Source organism: Chenopodium quinoa, unplaced genomic scaffold (assembly GCF_001683475.1).
Source record: "Chenopodium quinoa cultivar QQ74 unplaced genomic scaffold, ASM168347v1, whole genome shotgun sequence".
Taxonomy (NCBI): Eukaryota; Viridiplantae; Streptophyta; class Magnoliopsida; order Caryophyllales; family Amaranthaceae; genus Chenopodium; species Chenopodium quinoa.
In genome coordinates, this window is record NW_018744874.1 from 1,742,055 (window position 1) to 1,761,343 (window position 19,289).

General features: G+C 32.2%; 1 protein-coding gene and 1 long non-coding RNA gene across 2 annotated transcripts; one reads left to right on the forward strand and one right to left on the reverse strand.

Annotated features, from left to right (window-relative positions):
* Positions 1–11,850: 11,850 nt before the first annotated feature.
* Positions 11,851–14,945, forward strand: LOC110705102 (transcription factor HBI1-like). The gene is made up of 7 exons (XM_021882935.1): positions 11,851–12,819; positions 13,002–13,283; positions 13,384–13,518; positions 13,608–13,679; positions 13,765–13,974; positions 14,061–14,163; positions 14,583–14,945. The coding sequence occupies exons 1-7, from the start codon at positions 12,220–12,222 to the stop codon at positions 14,618–14,620; spliced, it is 1,440 nt and encodes a 479-aa protein (XP_021738627.1). The 5' UTR covers positions 11,851–12,219; the 3' UTR covers positions 14,621–14,945.
* LOC110705103 lies at positions 12,819–18,682 on the reverse strand. Its single transcript, XR_002508042.1, has 3 exons — positions 18,398–18,682; positions 15,542–15,641; positions 12,819–12,905 (listed from the first exon to the last, which is right to left on the reverse strand). It is a non-coding gene; the product is annotated as an uncharacterized LOC110705103 (long non-coding RNA).
* Between the last annotated feature and the right edge of the window lie 607 nt (positions 18,683–19,289).

Consider the following 19,289-nt stretch of genomic DNA (forward strand, 5'->3'; position numbering starts at 1 on the left):
TGTGAATAGACCCTAAAGAAAGGAAGCCAAATTTTTTTACTTCCTTTTTACCACCTTTTTTGATCCTCTCATGCGGTCTCATAATTCCATGCCTAGTTTCATTTTTGTAGAATTTTTCTAGTTAAAAAAGAAATAAAACTAATTTGTACTTTTCTCTAAAAAAATATGTTTTTTATGTTTCATAAAAACTTTATTTTCTCGAAAAATATGTTTTCCATTTTTCATTAAAAATTATTTATGTCAACCCAAACAGTCTTTGCTTACTTTTCTTTTTCATTCATTTGTCACAACTACTAAATTTTATTTTAAACAATATTCGTATCATTTAACTTTATAAGCTGAAATTTTAAGGAATTTCATATGAAATCAAATAATGTCTACTTTACTTCTGTATATATCTATATACATTATAAAAATGTTGTAAGCCATAGTTTAAAGTTGACAAAGATGTATTCCTTTGGTTTCTTAGAGCTGCACAAATTTGCAACATTCACATCCACTGATATTACCCAAATTATTAGTTCCAAGCTTTAGGTTTTAGTTTTCAGACTATATATGTATAATGATCCATATCATGCTAAAAATCCTGGAATCATAAATCTTTAAAAAATGTTTCAAACCGTTAAAGACAGTCACAAATCTAGAATTTTCAAATTGGGGAAATGAATTACATACATTTGCTAAATTGACAAATCTTCTATGAAAAAAATTACTTAAATATATGATCAACTTAGCACTAGCTTGGTTTTTTTTTTCTTTCTTTTGGGATGATTCTAAAATATGTCCGTAGTAAAAGCTTCATACTATACAATTTGCGGCAGTTAAATCATGACATCTTAACTGGATGACTTGACATTAGGAGGGGTGGGAGATGTTCATCTGGTCGTTTCGTTTTCCAGTTCGATCCCCCTGTCACTCTGGTGTTAATGTTTTATTTTGGCATCTTCACGTGATCTTTGACCATACTTGCACTATAATCCAATTGACTCCTTATTTAAATATTGTGTTTTATATCCCATCATAAACTCCATAGTATGCATATGCATATGCATGCATCTATCCTTTATAGTTCTTCGCCATTTATTATGTTTCCTTTAAAAATGTATTTCCTTAAAGGGAAAGCCTATATCTTTAATAGAATACTTTTTCCTAATCCATCAACCTTTAATGGAAACAATGTAGATAGCCGAATTGGTAGAGTGGAACCCTTATCCTTTGCCTCAAAAAAAAAAAAAAAAAAAAAAAAAAAAAAAAACACAATATTAAATCAATATAATACAATTGGTGTTACTACCTCCGATCCAAATTATTCGCAACTTTGGAATATTTTATATCTCACAAATAATACTCCAAAGTTGCGAGTAATTTGGATCGAAGGTAGTATATAAGTGCAAATTTATAAATGATTAAAACTACTACCTCCGTTACAGGCCATATGCAACGAATTGACATAAAGCAGAGAGGGAAAATGTCTAATCGTTGCAAATAACCTGTAACGGAGATAGTAATTCTTTGGGATTGTTTGGCATTGTTTTGTGTTTTCAATTTTCTATTTTTTTTTTAAAAAAAAAACAAAAATAGAAAACAAGAAAAAAGTTTTTTACACTTTTTTTATTGTCAGTTTTCAAAATTATCATGATTTATATATATTTGGCTAATTTTTTATTCATTACGTGACATATATCCTATTGATTTAAAAAAACAAAAAATTAAAAACCATAGCAATGTCAAACGAATGAAAATTTAAGTTGAAAATTTAAGTAAGTACAACCCCATAACATCCTTTTTTTTTTTGTATAAAGAGCACTTGAATACAAAATTCAAAAAACATTTCACAATAAACAATGACCATTCTCCCGTAAAAAAAAAATGATTATATTTCAAATAAAAATACATTATACTGATAATCATCTTTTCACTTTTTTGGTGTAAATATGTTCTTTTTACTTTAGGTACTCCACATATGTTCATTATATTTTAATAATATGTTTTTTTTATTAAATCTATATGTTCTTTACATTTGTATAATATGTTTTTTTCGCAAACATCTTTACAATGCACGATACAAACCACACTGCCAAACGAACCCTAAAGCAACCAATTTTAAATTAATTTGACATATTTTCAATGCTAAATCTACTTAGGGTCTGTTCTCATACGTTTATTTTCAGTTCAGCTCCTAATTTCCTTCTCTTATAAAATATTCATTTCAATTCAGCTCAGTTCAATCTATGTAAATAGGCACTTAGTATAAATTATGTGTAACTATAAATCAAAGGATACCCCTTCAATAGTTCAATATGTTGTTATTTTGTATTTGAATTATTATGTGCTCTTGCTAAAGTAGTGAAGTGACATGGATTTCATTTTCTCTTTTTTGTCTTTAATATAAAGGAACATGCATGCTCGACTCTATCAGTTAGTCTTGCAAATAGTGTAAAAGATAAACCTTAGGCAATTCAAAATACCAAGTATAAATCCTTATCCTTGGTACTTTGAATAATTGTGAAAAATAATAATAGGGAGATATTTTCTATTCCTGTATTAAGTTGCTTGGCTTTATAAGTGCATTTGCTCATTATGTGTTGTTTTTTTTATTAGTTATTCACGTGCATCCCCTTATTGCTGATTGATATACCTTTGGGTGGGTGTAAGTTAATCCATCATAATTTGGTCTCTGTTATGCCATAAAATACATCCCCTTAAAAGGTAAGTAATCAATCTCATCTTAATTGGCCTCGTCTAAGTAGACTTCAAGCACAAGTTGGGGTTTGCCTCCTTGCTTCAAAGTGTGGAATTTGGGTTAAATTATAAAATGCTTTTTTGGACAAGTACATGGAAATAGGAGGGCGTTCAAATTACGGTTTTTAGGTCTTAAATCTCAGTCCTAAAGGACCTCCACATGACCATTAGGTGGTGATAATCGAGTCTTGAGAAGTCGAGGGGGTCTCAAAGTGAAAGACTCCCAAGTGGAAACATAATCATATTTTTAAGTAATACAACTACAAGAACCATAAGTATTTACAGCTAAAATAAAAAAATTGTGGATGCATATAGGGCCTGTTTAGATTGACTGAACTGAGCTAAATTAATTCTCGTTGACTTTTTCTATGATAGTTAAATAAATTGTTTTAATTACGAGTATCATTGTTACAAGTAGGTTATAACTTAAACCGTGGTTAGTGAATGTCAAAAAAAGGAGAGGAACTGAGGAAGGCCAATAGAGGATGAAGATGGGAATTAGTGGTTTAACCATAATTAGTTAGCATTAGATTTAATTATATTTTAAATTAAAAACTTAAATGTCAAAGTATAAGGTTACCAATGATTAAAGTCAATAATAATAGTTTATCAGTGTGACCTTTAAATAGTAAAACTTATTTGATCAATTGTAAGCAATGCTACAAGACTAAAAACCATTGGGTTATAGGAGAATTCTATAGATCAAATCTAGCTATCACTTAAAAAAATTACATATTCCATATATAGTTCAAATTTGTGACAAGATTACCAAAATTTGTGACTAATTATATCAAATTAAGAGGTAGTTTTGTGACTATATATGACTACCAAATTTGTGGCCTACACTAGGGACTGATTTGGTGAACAAGACTATGATTGCTATAAAAGGCCAAATGATCGACCGGAGGATCTTAATTAGTTTATCAGAAGTTGCTATCAATCGCTTTTTATTTTTACTGGAGTACTTGATAATGTTCACTGTTGGAAAAGATATCATATCGTTTCTCCACCATTAATGGGACCATTAAAGTAGGACACCATATGGTAAACAAAAGGCCATACAAGGTCCACTGTCCTCCAACATGTGCATCATACGGAGTATTATATTGGTTAATGTTAATTTTATTACGTTTGCATGATCTATTATGTATTAATTTAATAGTACAAAGTATTTTTTTTTTTTTTTAATAATTTTAAATATTATGTAGTACTCTGTACCTTTATTTGACAAATTAAAATGAAGATGTGGTCTTCTATAAAAAAAAATTTACAAGGCCTAATCTTACTCTAAAAAAGTACCCTTATACTAAGTAAAAATAAATTAGGTTTAACAATAATATTTAAATAGATATTAGAAGTTAATTGTCCATGTTCACCTTATTTTCATTTATTTTATAAAATATAAGTTCAAATAATATTTAAAATGTTCGGGAACAATAAAATAATAAAGTTATGATATTGGTTAATAAGTAAAGTTTTGTTACCAAAATATTTACATATTATACAATATACAATTAATCTTTATATAAGATATTTATATGGTTATATATGAAGTGGTCATTTTTATCAATTAATAAAATTATCTTAGCATGTCCTTGCTCCATAAATATTCAATGACATTTCTATCTACAGCATGAGAAACTTGGGAAAGAAAATCCTGATGTATACATGTATTTATTGGAGGAAGATGATGTTAACATAGAATAGAAAACAAGAGGAGGATAATTTTAAGAAGCCAACGACAGCTCCATGTTTTGCAGATAACCAGGGGCCAGGAAAGGAGGAAACCCAGAGAGCATGGTCAATGATGTAAATTAACCACTTGAGATGCAAAAAATTTAAAATCTTGCCCTCTCTTTTTTTCGAGTAATTACTACATTTGAACCTGTACACTTATTTACACACTAGCATCTTTTATCTTTTATTGTTTACAAGGAATATATAAAATATTGTCATAGAAGATCTCATTGTAATTGTCTTAGGATATACAACAGAGATAATTGTTTTTAAAAGATAATTCAAAATATTAAATGTATAAGTTGTATTGGCAATGTGTGAATTAAAAGTAGAGGAAGAAATACTCAGGAAACGCTTCTATAGTCATGTAAAAGATACATAAAGAAAATAGTGTAAACTATGGAGTACAAAACAAGACAAAATAAAAATGAATATAGAGGCACCTTAAGGTTCAAATTTCATGCAATACAATGTGGTTTTAAAACTTTAGAAGGTTCCATTAAATCATAGTATTAATTTCGAAAACTAGTTTAAGCACACTAAATAAAGCATTAAAAACTGTAATCACAATTGGTGTGTCAAAATCATTTTCGATGTGCTAGATTTTTTTATTTATTTTTTTTCTCAAGCTTTCATATAGAGTAAAACAATCTCTTATAATAATTTGGAGTCTATAATTTGAATTGATTTACACTGTCCCAAACGGTGAAAAGAAATAAATACGTAGTATTAAAATCCCAAACGGTTAAAGATATCAAATGTTCAACCCAAAACAGATTCTTACCTTATCAATAAAGTGTTTAATAAGTGATTAGTAATATCTAAACAAGGATACAAATAGCAATTAATTACTCCAAGTCTCCAACTAAACATAATTTATTTATAAAGTTATGGCCAAACTCTATCGGTTAAATCACTGTGCATAAAAGGAGTGCATGCATATACCAATTCTACTTGAAAAACATTCCCCTAGGTTAGCTCTATCATACTGAAAGTTATCATTTTGAATTTTTTTATCATGTATAAGGCAGAAGCATATAGTATAAGGAATTACCAATTTACCGCGCAGCTGCAACAGCAATAGAGCATCCATTGCTCCATAATTCTGATGGCATCATACGGTCATACCTAAAAACTAGAGCACCATTACTTATGAGGCACCAAAAAAAATGTGTTTTAGGGTGATATTTCATGTACTCTAAACAATCATTATTTACTTGCACTTAAGAAATGTGTATAGCCTTTTTCATACTCCATATATAGTACTCCATATTAAATTGAGTATGGTACACAATTCACCATGACTTTTTGTATACACCTTAATTGTACAACTCTATAGCTTTCAGCTTCCAATGAACTTGCATTTCCCGTGACATTTGGTGTCAACCTAACAAACATATGGAGTATGTATACACATCCTTATATGTTAAATAATTCCTGAATACTAATGTTTTTCAACAGACAAAGATAACTTGAAGCAATCAAATGATTAAGTAACCAAACAGAGAAAGTTAAAGCACAAGCTTAATTCATGTACTTTTTATCACATTCAGAATGATTAGTTATACAACCTAAACTAAACAACCAGGGAATTTAAATAATGAAACAAAAACAGAGGATATTATTATAAATCATATCCTCTACACTTAAGTTTCATTGAGGATAGCTCTGTTTATTATTTATCTAAAGAACTTCAAAAGATCTGCTGGCAGTTTATTACAATATGATCGTGGCACAATCTTCAAGGTAAACAAAGAACCTAGGCATTTTCCAAGCATATATATCCAAGAAGAAAGAAAAGTCAAAACAATATTCTACAAATGTTAGCTTATTACAAAAATATCTAAAAATTATCAACATTATTTTACAATATTTGAATTCAAGGTATATTCTTAGAAAGTTATATAAATTTATTTATAGTAATATCTTCTAGGACCACGAGAGGAAAAAAATGGGAGGCCATAAGGGAAGGGAAGAAATTCACAGAAGTAAATGTAACCAAGTTAACAAAGTTGCTTGACCATTCCTAATTAATGTTTTGCTCATACTCGCGCACTCACTCACTGACTCATCCATCTCTGACACGACCAACAACAAGTGAAATGGGCAAAGGATGACTTCCATTGTGGTCCTACGTCAAATCTTGCATATTGGAACATACACATACTGAAATTATAACTAGACTAGAATCGAATTGAATTAGATCTTTCCACATCAATTTGTGTAGGTTTTATTGCACAAAAGTAACTCGATAAGGATTAAGGAATGATAGTTATGATACAATGCCTATTAATTTATAACATTAATATAACGTTTAGTGTTGGTTTTATTACACGAAGTCTATAAGGAACAATACAATGACTATCAATTTGAAACATCAACAAAAGATCATATGTTATTCTATGTAACTAAACCTACGCAAAAAAGTCACTACATAATATCAAAACAATATTGATCGGATTACTTATTTATGGAGTGTTAAGGTGATTAAAGTAACATAATGATCTAATATGAAGTCAATAGCCTCAATCAAGGTTTGTTTGTTTTAAGCTTCATTTAACTTATTTTATCTTATTTCAAGCAACGTAAATTCAAGTTATAATTAATTTTGACAAACTCACATATAACCTTTGCCATTCTACAACTAAGTTAGTTAGTTCAGTTAATATTAGTTCAATATATTAATTAATGTTAGGAATAAAAACTAGTTCAACAAAGTTTAGACAATAGAGCCTTGATGAGAGGACTCTACAAATATTATATAGCTTAAACCAAAAAGGAGGGGGCACATAGTGTCCTAATTACTTCATTTGCATATGATTAGCAATAATTGTCAGCCGCAAAAAAAAAAAAAAAAAAAAAAAAAAAAAAAAAAAAAGGTCTCATTAATTAATGCACAGGTGAGAGAAGGTAGGAGGGGCTAATATTTGATTTGGTGCATGTCTTTCACTGCCTCCCTCAATCTCCTACCTCTACTCCATTATCTCTCTCTATTATTAAGCTTCCATTTAGATCATACAAGAGAGATAAGATTATATGATATGACTATGATTTAATAAAAATAATAATAATAATAATAAAATATTACTTTAAATGATTTAAAACTACTACAAGTAGTTAAACATCAATGGCTTGCCCTGAACTACTACTACTAGTATCTTCCCAAAGATTATTAGCTCTGAAGCCAATGAGATTACATCGAAAATTGAGCTCCAATCACAGGGTGACATGTAAGAGTGCAAAGATTGTCAAGAGCATACTGCCAATCGTTCTAATTATAAATTATAAACTTCCAAATTCATCAATCATATGGCATAACAGTATATGTACAAGTATATTATATTGTATATTGTTCATATACTTCGTATATCATATAAAAATACACTAAAGTGTTTTCTGAATTAATAAATTCCCTGCTAACATATCAACTACTGGTGCAGAAGATCTATTTACTTCCACCATAGCTTTGAACAAGACCATACAGCCCAAAATTGACGACTCGACCATTTCCCATTTACTCTCACAAAATCTTCTACTTTTTCAGCAACTATAGCATGTACTCATATGAAATATACTTCGTATAATGTCATTTAAGTAATCTCTAGTCTCAATCTATAGTATTATTAAATCTCAAAAGGATACAAGTCTATAAAATCTTATGTAAAACCTAAATAATTAACTTACCATCTAAGCTCTATTATTAGTTTATTACTATGTCTCATTAATTAACAATAACTACCTTACTATTTAGCTATAATTAAGTTATACTTCGTATGTATTAATACTTCGTCACTATTTTCCTTACATGTATTACATGTAATTTTTTATCGTTTTATTTTTTAACCAACTTGAATTCTTGATTTTGTTGTTATATTGTTATAGTATCAAACTAATATATTTTCAACCCATTTAAAATTAAATATTACTTACTAACGGTTGTAATGTTAAATTATAATCACTTAGGACATCGTCCGAGCAAAAAGCTAATTCTTTATCTATTTTGGAACAGTAACAATTACACCTTTTATTCAAAATCAGCATTAAAAGCAAACTATTATAGTTATTAGTGTAATTGAAATGTTTTCTTTGTCATGATTTTGCTGGCTTTAATATATACTACTTACATTGAAAAGACGCTATATCATAGTGATTACGATTGTTGGGGATAAAAATGAAATACTGGTATACGAGTTCAGCTAAATTTAGCAGTATTGTGATTTTCAATTCTTTATGTATAGAATAAGTCTAGTTGATTGATTATAAGTTTATAACCATCAGTAACTAAAATAATGTAAACTTTTGAACAGTAATATGCCCAAAATTAATCAGATTCTAACTATCATCCTGTATAAGATTCACATCTTTACCAATTAGTCTAACCATTCATCACTACACCTGAATCATTATGTCAAAAGTTCTAGCAAACTCAAACTTGGTTAAAAGACAGTCAATTGGCAGCTTTGGCACATAAAAAATGGAACAAATAACTAATTCAAATCATGATGCCATGAATAATGATCCTAGGTAAAACTGGACAATTATGGACTGCCATAGATCACAAGCCACTACTCATTCAAATATGGACGGCCTGATTATGTGTGACAATTCGGGGTGAAGGCGAAAAGTATTAAGCTCGTAATCGAAAAGGCTACGAGCCATGAAGGGGCAAGAGAGAAAAAAGGTAATCTTTTTTAGTTGATTAAGCCCACAGAGATGACAATGATAGAAAGGAAAATATGAGAAAGAGGTCCCCTAATAGCTTTTTTTATTTTCTTTCTTAAGGATCATTATGTGGCTATTTACAACTTGGAGAAAGAGAGGGGGGAGAGAAGAGAGAGACTTACTAACAATAAAAGGAAGGAGGGAGATTGACACTAGAATTTGCAGGGCCCAGGAGCTTGATAATGGAAGTACCCTTCATCCTCACTGGACTTGCTCCCCACCATATATCCATTTTATCTTCATCATGCCTCTACAAAAGCACAAATACCGTATTTGAGCTTAAGTTAAGACATCATTTGAACAAAGCGGGCCTAATTAAACACCTTATATTATATACTAGTACTTGATTTTTTATTTTTATTTTTTTAAAAAGTTTGAGGATTTAAAAGAAATACACCTTACCTAAATACTAATTAAAAAATGAAACGAGCACACGAGAAATCAGCCAGGACGAGTGAGAAAAAGAGAGTACTAATAAATGTTGAAATCATGGCATATTGCAATTAATCATAATATAATTCTATTACAATTACAACTCTTAATCCCAATAAAGAAAATCACTCTAGTATGCTTACTGCACCCCAAATCCCCAATCTAAACCGAGTTTGTGCAGGTCAAAGACAAAGTAGAGATCAAGTCTATAAATGGGCAACTTGTTTAAAGCTAATGAACCAAGGAGGAGAAAGCACTCAAGGCCACCAATCAATAGATGTTTGGGTGCTAATTGCCATCAATCAATTTATAATAAAGGAAGACACAACCTTAATTTTATGCTAATTAGAGTAGATTTTTTTTTTTCTTTGAGGTTTCAGCTTGAAGTGAACTTGTCACCTCAGCAAAATAGAATGGGAAAACTTATGTTACTCTATCAATCACTATCTAGTAAGCCCACAATTGGAGACATAATTAGATTGACAAAATCTGCTATATAGGTACATGAAACAGACATCTTATCCTTCAATAAAAACGGAAAAGCGAAAATTCCTCTTCATTAATTCCAAAGTGTTAAGTACTAATCAATCCTCAATCCTAGAAGAAGAGTCAGAATCAGATTAATAATTTTGCTTTAAGCTGTTCTGATAGGAGATCTAATATTAGTATATAAATTAGTCCAAGTTTATATCCCTTTTTCACCTCATATCATTAGTGAGGACGCAAGTGGTAAATATCAAAAATCAAATTTAATTAGACATAAGAAACCATATGATCCAATCCACTAACCAACCAAATAAGTCTTAATTTTCAAACAAAAACCAATTGACTGACAGGATGAAAGCTATTTGAAAAACACACATTCTTTATCCTAATTAATGATTGACAACTTGGCATTATGATTGGATAATGATTATGGTCTCCTAATTCCTATTATGAGGGCAATTAGATTTCTACACTCGAAAACTAGATGGACATTATGCTCCAAGTTACATGGAAGCTAATAAAGTTAGACAAAGATTGCTTAGACGAGCAAAGTAAACATTAATCTCAATTAAATGAGATGCAATATGAGATGCCTCATTGTAATCCTCATCCCAAAATACCTCCACTCCTCCGGAATCTACAGGCAAAGGTAGCTCAAAAAATACCAGACCTCTCACAGCCTTGTTTCACCTCATCATCTTACACATCATAAAGCTGACATGTCATAGATGGGGGCTCCTAAAACCTGCCACGTGTACCAAATCATGTGGGCATAAACGTATTCAAGGCCCACACTACCCTGCAGCCATCACGGTGGGGTCACTATCTACCCAAAAAACCAAGTCCTTAAATGACCAAAATCTGAGATAAACTCATTAAATAACATATGCAATTAAGTCGCAAATCATTATAATAAGCTAAGAACTAATCATATGAATATCTGAAGTTCTGATTTCTGAACCCCGTCCAAATAAAAACTGTCTCAAACCCCGTTTTGCCGTTGGCAGGACAAGCCCGCGTGGCAGTCATATGTCAGGAAGGTCCCACGGCCCACAGCCTCTAGTTATGGTTACATTCGATGGCTCTCTGCCCCAGTTGCCCCTTTCTATCTCTCTCATCGATCCATTTCATTTCTCTACTTGCCCCCTCAGGACCCCCAAAAACACCATAAATATATTAACAAATTTTTAGGTGTTCCTGGATATATCTAAGGACTTGTTCTCAATTCAGTGAGCTCAATTCCTAATTTCTTTTCTCATAAACAATTCATCTCAGCTCAGCAAATCACAACAGGCCGTAAAGTAAACCCAAATGACCAAATTAATACTTCCTCTATTATTATTTAGTCGACATTTTTCTCTTTTCACGTTTATCAACGCACTATTTTAATGATTAATATCTGTAATTTCCGACATTATAAAATTATAAAAAGTGGATATAAATAAAATATACATTGAGATGATTCAAATAAGATCTCACTTGACTATGTTTTATCCAGTTATAAATTACAAAAGGTTTTCAAAATATAGTTTGTAAATAGTGTAAAAGTCAAATAGTGTCAACTAAAAATACGGAGATAGTAGTATTATAGACTTTGATGTACCCCTCCCTAACTTTATGTGTATCTGAAAATATAAAATGAATATACTCAAATATAAATGATGGAAAAAGAAAATATAAAATGAATATGAAATTATATTTTTCTCTCTCTTAATTATTCCGGTTAGTTACGTCAGATACCAGCCTCCTAATAGTCAGATATCTCAACCCAAACTCCTTTTTTACACTTTTTATAAATACCCTCACTTCTTCCCCAATTCTTCTCTCACTATATTTTTCCAGCCACAGCTTAAACTGCATCAAATAAAGGGGAGATAGAAAGAGTCGTAGAGTAGTAGTACCTTGCTCATGAAGAACTTGTGTTAGGTACCAAAGCATTACAAAAGCCTGCCTAATCCTTGCAGCACACACCAACTTCCCTTTCCCCACACCTTCATAAAAGCAAAAGAGCAACAAACTGTTATAGTAGTACATATTAAGACTTCGTAACAGCACAAAAGCAATCATCTTTCCCTTACTATTTTTGGATTTGTTAAGGCAATGAATAGAGCTTTACCGGAGATGCTACACTGCCTGAACACACCAGCGAACATCATCGGAGGAAAAGGCATGGAGATGAGTGTTTTGGAAAGACAGAGAATGGTTCTTAAGTGGCAACAAGAGCAGCTCTTCCAAGTCCAACCAACACAACAACTAAGTTGTTTCAATGACCTCAGTATGCTCTCTTTTTTTCCTGCTGAAGCACAAGACTTTCAGGGCGCAGATATGACTTACTGTCCAAGCTCCGTTACAACTGGCCCAACTCTGAATGAGCTTCTGAACCGACCCATTAAGGCTGATCCAGGTGCCGATAATGGGTGGATGGATTTCGGGATGCAAACAAGTGGGATGACAGTTGGGAGTATGGGGATTGAGACTGCTGGAGAAGTTCATAATAATCCTGGCTATGAGACAAATTATGGCATTCCAAGAACAGCCAGTTGCCCGCCATCAGTAGCAGAGGCAGCAGCAACCAGCCTAAAGGCAGCCCGTGATGCCAAAGGAAGAGAGTCCCTCTTATCAGAGCAGAAACTGAGTGGAGCAGTTGGAAGAGAGAGCTTCAAGAAGAGGAAAGCAGAAAGAAATCCAAGTACACCAAAGGTATTTACTGATCCCTCTGTGGTTATTGAATTTGATTCCACATCTATTGCCAAAATTATTGCTAGCAGAAACATTATCAGCAAAACCTGAATACAAAATTTTGATAGATTAGAATAGAAAATTAACAAATTGTAGGCCACTGACTGATCTATGAAAAAACTACTATAAATGGTATGTGGCAGGTAATGGATGCAGAAGAAGACAACAAATCAAAAAAGAGCAAGGGGTGTGCTGAAGAGGAAGAATCAAAAATCACAGAACAACATAGCAATAAACATAGCAGCAGCAGCAGCAGCCAGGGTGACCAAAAGGAAAGCAATGGAAACAGCAATGACAAGAAAAGCAAAGAAACTTCAGGGTGTACATCTAAGGATTCAAAGGCATCCGAGGTACAAAAGCCTGATTACATTCATGTCAGAGCAAGGCGTGGCCAAGCCACCGATAGCCACAGCTTAGCTGAAAGAGTAAGCGAAACACAAATGCCAACATTACAAAAAAAAAAAAAATTCACAGATATAAACTTCACCAGTAACTCATATTCTGCACTTATGGTTTATGATGTAGGTAAGGAGAGAAAAAATAAGTGAGAGAATGAAATATCTTCAGGATTTAGTTCCAGGGTGTAACAAGATCACAGGAAAAGCTGGAATGCTCGACGAAATAATTAACTATGTCCAATCTCTTCAAAGACAAGTAGAGGTAATCAGAATTTCTAATAAATTTTTTAAAAAAAGCTCCTATATCTTCCAAATTTATCTGACTTTTTCCCTCTTGTTTCTTTGGATCAGTTCCTCTCCATGAAATTGGCAGCAGTAAATCCCAGGCTTGATATTAACATTGATGAATTAATTTCCAAAGAGGTAAAGACATACAGACTAACTAGTCATACGGATAAACCAAAACAAAATGAGAAAAAAGCTGACTATCTGCAACTCTTATCAACAGGTTTTTGCATCATGCTCTGCCAGTCTACCAACGATGGGGGTATCACCGGATTTAACAAATCCTAGCTACCTACAATACAATCCTGTTGAACAAATGGATCCAATTTGCGGATCCACGGTCGTGGGGAACCCAATTGATTTGGGGTTGAGGAGAAGCATTAGTGCTCCTGTGCCAGTTCCGGAGACTTTTCTAGACACATCCTGCTTTAATGTAACGTCCTCTTAAGTCTGGTGTAACCAATTTTTTCTCTATAATACTTTTCTTTCACTAACTTCTATTATATTTGATATTAACAGCAAATCCCAAACTCTTTACAATGGGATGCCGAATTACAAAATATCTACAACATGGAATTTCAACAGGGAAGATCAACATCATTCCCGTTACAGACATTCACAGGTAGATAACACTGAAACATCTTATCCAATTCCCTAATAATTAATAATGATTATACATTCTCATGTGGTGTAGTCTACCTACTTTTAACTATATAAATACACACAATCCAAACTTTCTTATACGTTTTTGGCTTGAAAAAGACAGGTAAAAAAAAAACTCATGAAGGCATACTTTGCCTATGGTGTTATCTATGCATGAAAATAACACATTCATTATCTTGCAGAAAATTATACCAACAGAAATAGGAATCTGGTATTATGCCTTAACATTTGTTAATTTTTCTTTGCGTAGAATCAACAAAAGCAACAAAACGTAACTAAATATAAAAATGGGCAATAAATTATTTCCCAAGTCATGGTAAAACAAAGATTTCATGTATCACTTTGCAGTTCTCCTAATGTTATATTATAATTGTGCAGGCACCATTGAATCAAGCAGTTTAAAAATGGAGATGTAACTCAGTTGGCCCATCTTAGAAGTTAACCCTTCATGGAGATTGAACCAGATTGCTTAACTAGGATTCTTTTCTGATCCTCTTTAGTATATAGGTATATATTTGAATGTAACTATGTATAAAGCCAAAGGCAATGAGATGAAATGCATAATTTTAGCACCTGTTGGCATCTTACTTATGCTGAATTGCAACATTTAGAAGCCAGTGCAATAGTAGGTTCTTCATTAGAGCCAGAAAATAGGCAGAGGGGACCAGATAGCAAATTTATGAGAGAAACTTATTGATGGGAAAAGAGAGAGCAGAAAGGGAATATGAAAGTTGTTTTCAATCATCCACATCTAATCCGTTTAGCGTTCTTTTATAAACTTGTGAAATCTTCAACCAAGGGGACCAAGCAAATTGAAACAAGAAGAATTGTGAATTTATGATAAAAGGGAATTTTAAAGTAATGGTAGGATGAAAGACGCGGCTGATAAAGATGCACAATACATTATAGCATCTTTCGCTTACAGTTGATGAAAATAATGTAACAGCTACTGAAGGAAAGCTGTTTATAAAAACGTCATGGATCAATTTAACATTACATTTAACATCAACAAGTTCCAACAAAACCTTAGAGCCTTTTATGTTACTAAAAATATGAAATTAGAGTCAGATAATTGGACTCAATTTTATACAACTTATATTCATCAACAATTCAAGGAGGTAAAACAACCCAATAAAACAAATATTTGTATGCTTTTTACGTAGAGGTCTTACAAAATATAATATGACCTGGAACAGAAGCTGATAAAGAGCAAGAACAGCTGATTGATCCATAAACTTGTGAAAACCAGACATTTCTAGAGATTATTTAGCTGAAAAACAGACAGTAAACTGATTAATACTGTGCATAATCTGTCACTTCTCTAAACTGTTACTTACTTGCATGTAGAACTGTTTTGGTTTTCAGTGACCTGCTGCTCTCCCTTGTTCCCTCCTACTTTTACTTTTTTGCAAATTTCCGTAGGTCCTCCCCACCAATCTGTACAAAACTACTTTACTTTAACCAACTTTGAGCATTCAAAATAATGAAAATATACATAAACTGAGAAAATTGATGATCTGAAACTGTAGACAGCCCTGGGAGTCTGGGACCAGAAGCATAAGAGATTGTTTTTAACCGCATAAATTACTACTGCAAACAATAATAGAGTAGTTGGTATGGGCAAATTACATGTTGAATTTATGTAACACAATGATACTTGGATCGTACCAAGGTCCTGAATAACCGATAATTTAACACAAATAATGGCTTATACACTGAAAGTAATTATAAACTGGATATGTATCATAGAGAGCGTGCAACTGTGTATGCTTTAGAGTTATATCCTTCAACATGCTGTTGTTAACGCTCTTGCACAGTTTTCCACAGGAAATTAGATTTCTGGTTTCACATTTGTCAATTTGATATCCCCAATCTGTTGAAATTGCAGAATTTGTGCTACTAAAGTACTAAGTGTGACTGAAAAACTGCTACAATGTTTGCTTTAAAACAAACTTAATCTGTAATGATATTATTGAGCTGTAATTTGTGTAGCTGATAAACTACTACTTTTATCAACCACAGTCTGTAATGAGCTTATAAATCTCGAAATTGCAAAAAGTATTTGTATGTAACTAGTAGACTGATACTTTTCCCTTTAAAAAAAAAAACAAATAAAAAAACAAACATGACACCTTGATACATCTAATATAAAGCCACTCTTAAAGCAATTAAAAAGAGGATGTTTCAAAAAAAAAAAAAAAAAAGTAGTAAACAACATACCCAAACAACAAAATTTTGTAGACTTGCCAAAATTGGACCAATACATAATGTACCCAAACTCTATGACTTGAATTGACCAATAACAATAATTAATTTGAATAAGATTGATTTACCATTCTTAAGTATAATATTAGTGTAGTCTTCGTATGTTATAAACAAGCTTTCTTTATTATAGAAATTCTGAAGTCCAAATACTTCAAAAACAGTGATTACTAGAAAATATGACAAATCAAGAACCTATCGCTGAAACTCAAGACAGATGTTAGCTTTCTTAATAAGCAACAAACAGGATCCAGCCATCCAGGGAGGCAGAAAAATGGTAAAATGAGAGCCATGCTGTTCTTCAAAGGCAGTTATCTGAATATTTTTAGGAATTAGACCAATGGCCTTAAAAGACCTACATACATTCTATACATGGAAAATTTTTATTCCTCTTTGGATAGATATTAGAGATTGAGCTATAAAGCCAGAGTACCAGACCTCTAGATATCATTCAAGCAACAAAGGTCTTGACCGATTTTTCTCGATTTATAAATGTAGAAAGCCATGGAACAGATCAACTCAGGTATAGACATAGAGTAAATGGCTAAAGCAACAGCAAAAGGCCCACATACAAGAACTCATCCTAGAGGAAAATATCTTCTTCCAGAGATAATAGCTTAACAGCCTCAGCTTCCCTCCCTTACAAGGCATATGTAACAGTACATAAGTGGTCCTCTAAACTTGTCAAGCTAATCAAACTCTATTCTCCAGGTTTCAGCGAAAAATTCGGAATGACATATCCATTTATTACAGTCTCCGACCACCATTTATCCTATCAACAGGGAATACAAAAGGATGACCTTGTTCTGTCTAATTCATGGGCCTAGAAACAGATTTTCTTCCCTATGTAATTGTACCAGCAGAAAGAAAGAGTAACAACTGAAATACAACACAAGATCCAAAAACTTTTTAATTCTTTCAGAGTATCTTAATAAAATGGAAACATTGATAGGTTCCTCCTGGAGACATTCTAAAATTTGCACCTCCCAACCCTTACAGGTTACAACAAATCAAAGTAGCACGAGTAATCAAAGTAGCACGAGTGCATGACAACCATTTGAGGTATCACTACAAGCATACACACAACTAACCTCGGTATTAAAACGACACAACACTACAACCCTATGTGATACCACCATATTAGTCCAAAGTACCACCGCAAGTCTACAACAACCCTAGAAATATGGCATTGGATTATCTCATACCTCCCGGTGACAAACTTATAGTTTCTAAGAATACATGCACGCGCAATTTAGCCATATTCATAAACTATATTGATCAACCAAACACAAAAGACACGTAGCTACGTAAGAATGTTGGTTTAATCTCAAAACCTAATGTTTCAAAGTTCAATTCTACTGACGATGACACAAAATTCTCAGTACAATACGCGAACACATTCACAGGTACAACACCTCAACTAAAGCCAGAGGAATCTTATGATCTCAAAAGTAATTTTGGAATCATTTTAGAAGGAAAACACCAAAGCAGAACCAAATATAGCTATCTTCTCAAAGTAAAATCCATTAATTAATCTTCATTTCACAAATTCGCAACCATTGTACCAATGCACAAAATTCACAACGCAACGAAAAAAACGCATGCAATTACGAAATTCACAGTTATTAGTGAGTTACAATAAGATATATTAACATAATTATTGTATTTTCATGTCAAAATTGAAGAATTCGAGCTCCATTGAAGATCAATCTCTTTGAATAAAACAATCAAATTATGAATTTTCTGTATGAATTTCATCAAACACCTAATCTGCATTCTTCCTTACTCTGAATTTAAAGTAAATTTCTCAAATGTATATGATCCAGAGCAAATTTTGAAGCGATTATAAACAACTCACTATATTAGCGCAAGATCAAACGAAAAGAAAATTCGAAAGCGAAAATTGAAGCTAGGGTTAGAAGAAATCGCACCTATGATTGTCGAATTTGTGATCAATTACAGCTTGAAGACCTTCAATTCTGATGATGATCGAATGTGATAGCGAATTTTGTGATGGGGCGCGAAGGAGGAGAGAGAAAAGATAAACGGCGGGAAATTTGGAGATGAAATGTAAAGTTTCAAAAGTTGACATAGTTAAACCTTATAACCTGAACTTGAGGTAATAAATTTGGTAAATGGAGGATGAGCTTAGTAGAAAGTTAGAGACATTATGGTTTATGAATTATGAGTCCTGAGTCCTGACCTAGTCCATGGAATGTTAGACCTAGTCCATGGAATGTTAGGCATGTAGAAATGCATAATAAGGGGTATTCATGTAATTATACACATGTACAAATGAATGCATACTTTGGTATCATTTGATGATCAAATGGTACCACTTAATATACAGTGATACTCCCTCCGTCCCTAAATTACATTCCTCCTTTTCTATTTTTGATAAAAAAAAAATTTAGTAAATCAACTCTCTTTTTCTGTTTTATATTTAATGTTTTCTCACTCATCCTTACCTAATCTCACTCATAATCCTTGTGTCAAATTACAAAGAATATGATTGGTTAAAAATTTTCAATTAGGAACATGTGATTGGTCCTTTTTTTTTTTGCAAAGGATTGATGACATGTCATGAGTAATAACTAATATATCTTTGTACTTACCATTGCATTATCTAATTATTGTTATTTGTCTTATTCTTTCATCCTTAATTCACGTGTAAATTTTCAAAGAGGAATGTAATTTAGGGACGGAGGGAGTACTATATATGCACACAATGGTATTATTTATGCATTCAGTTGTACTAAATTTATGCATAAATAGTACCACTGAGGATTCAATTGTACTGTATAAACTTTTAGTGGAACAATC

Coding starts and splice junctions, on each gene's coding strand:
- LOC110705102 (XM_021882935.1), top strand. CDS start 12,220: ATGAATAGAGCTTTACCGGAGATGCTACACTGCCTGAACACACCAGCG. Junction 13,975..14,060: donor TAGACACATCCTGCTTTAAT/GTAACGTCCTCT, acceptor TGATATTAACAG/CAAATCCCAAACTCTTTACA. Junction 14,164..14,582: donor CCCGTTACAGACATTCACAG/GTAGATAACACT, acceptor ATAATTGTGCAG/GCACCATTGAATCAAGCAGT.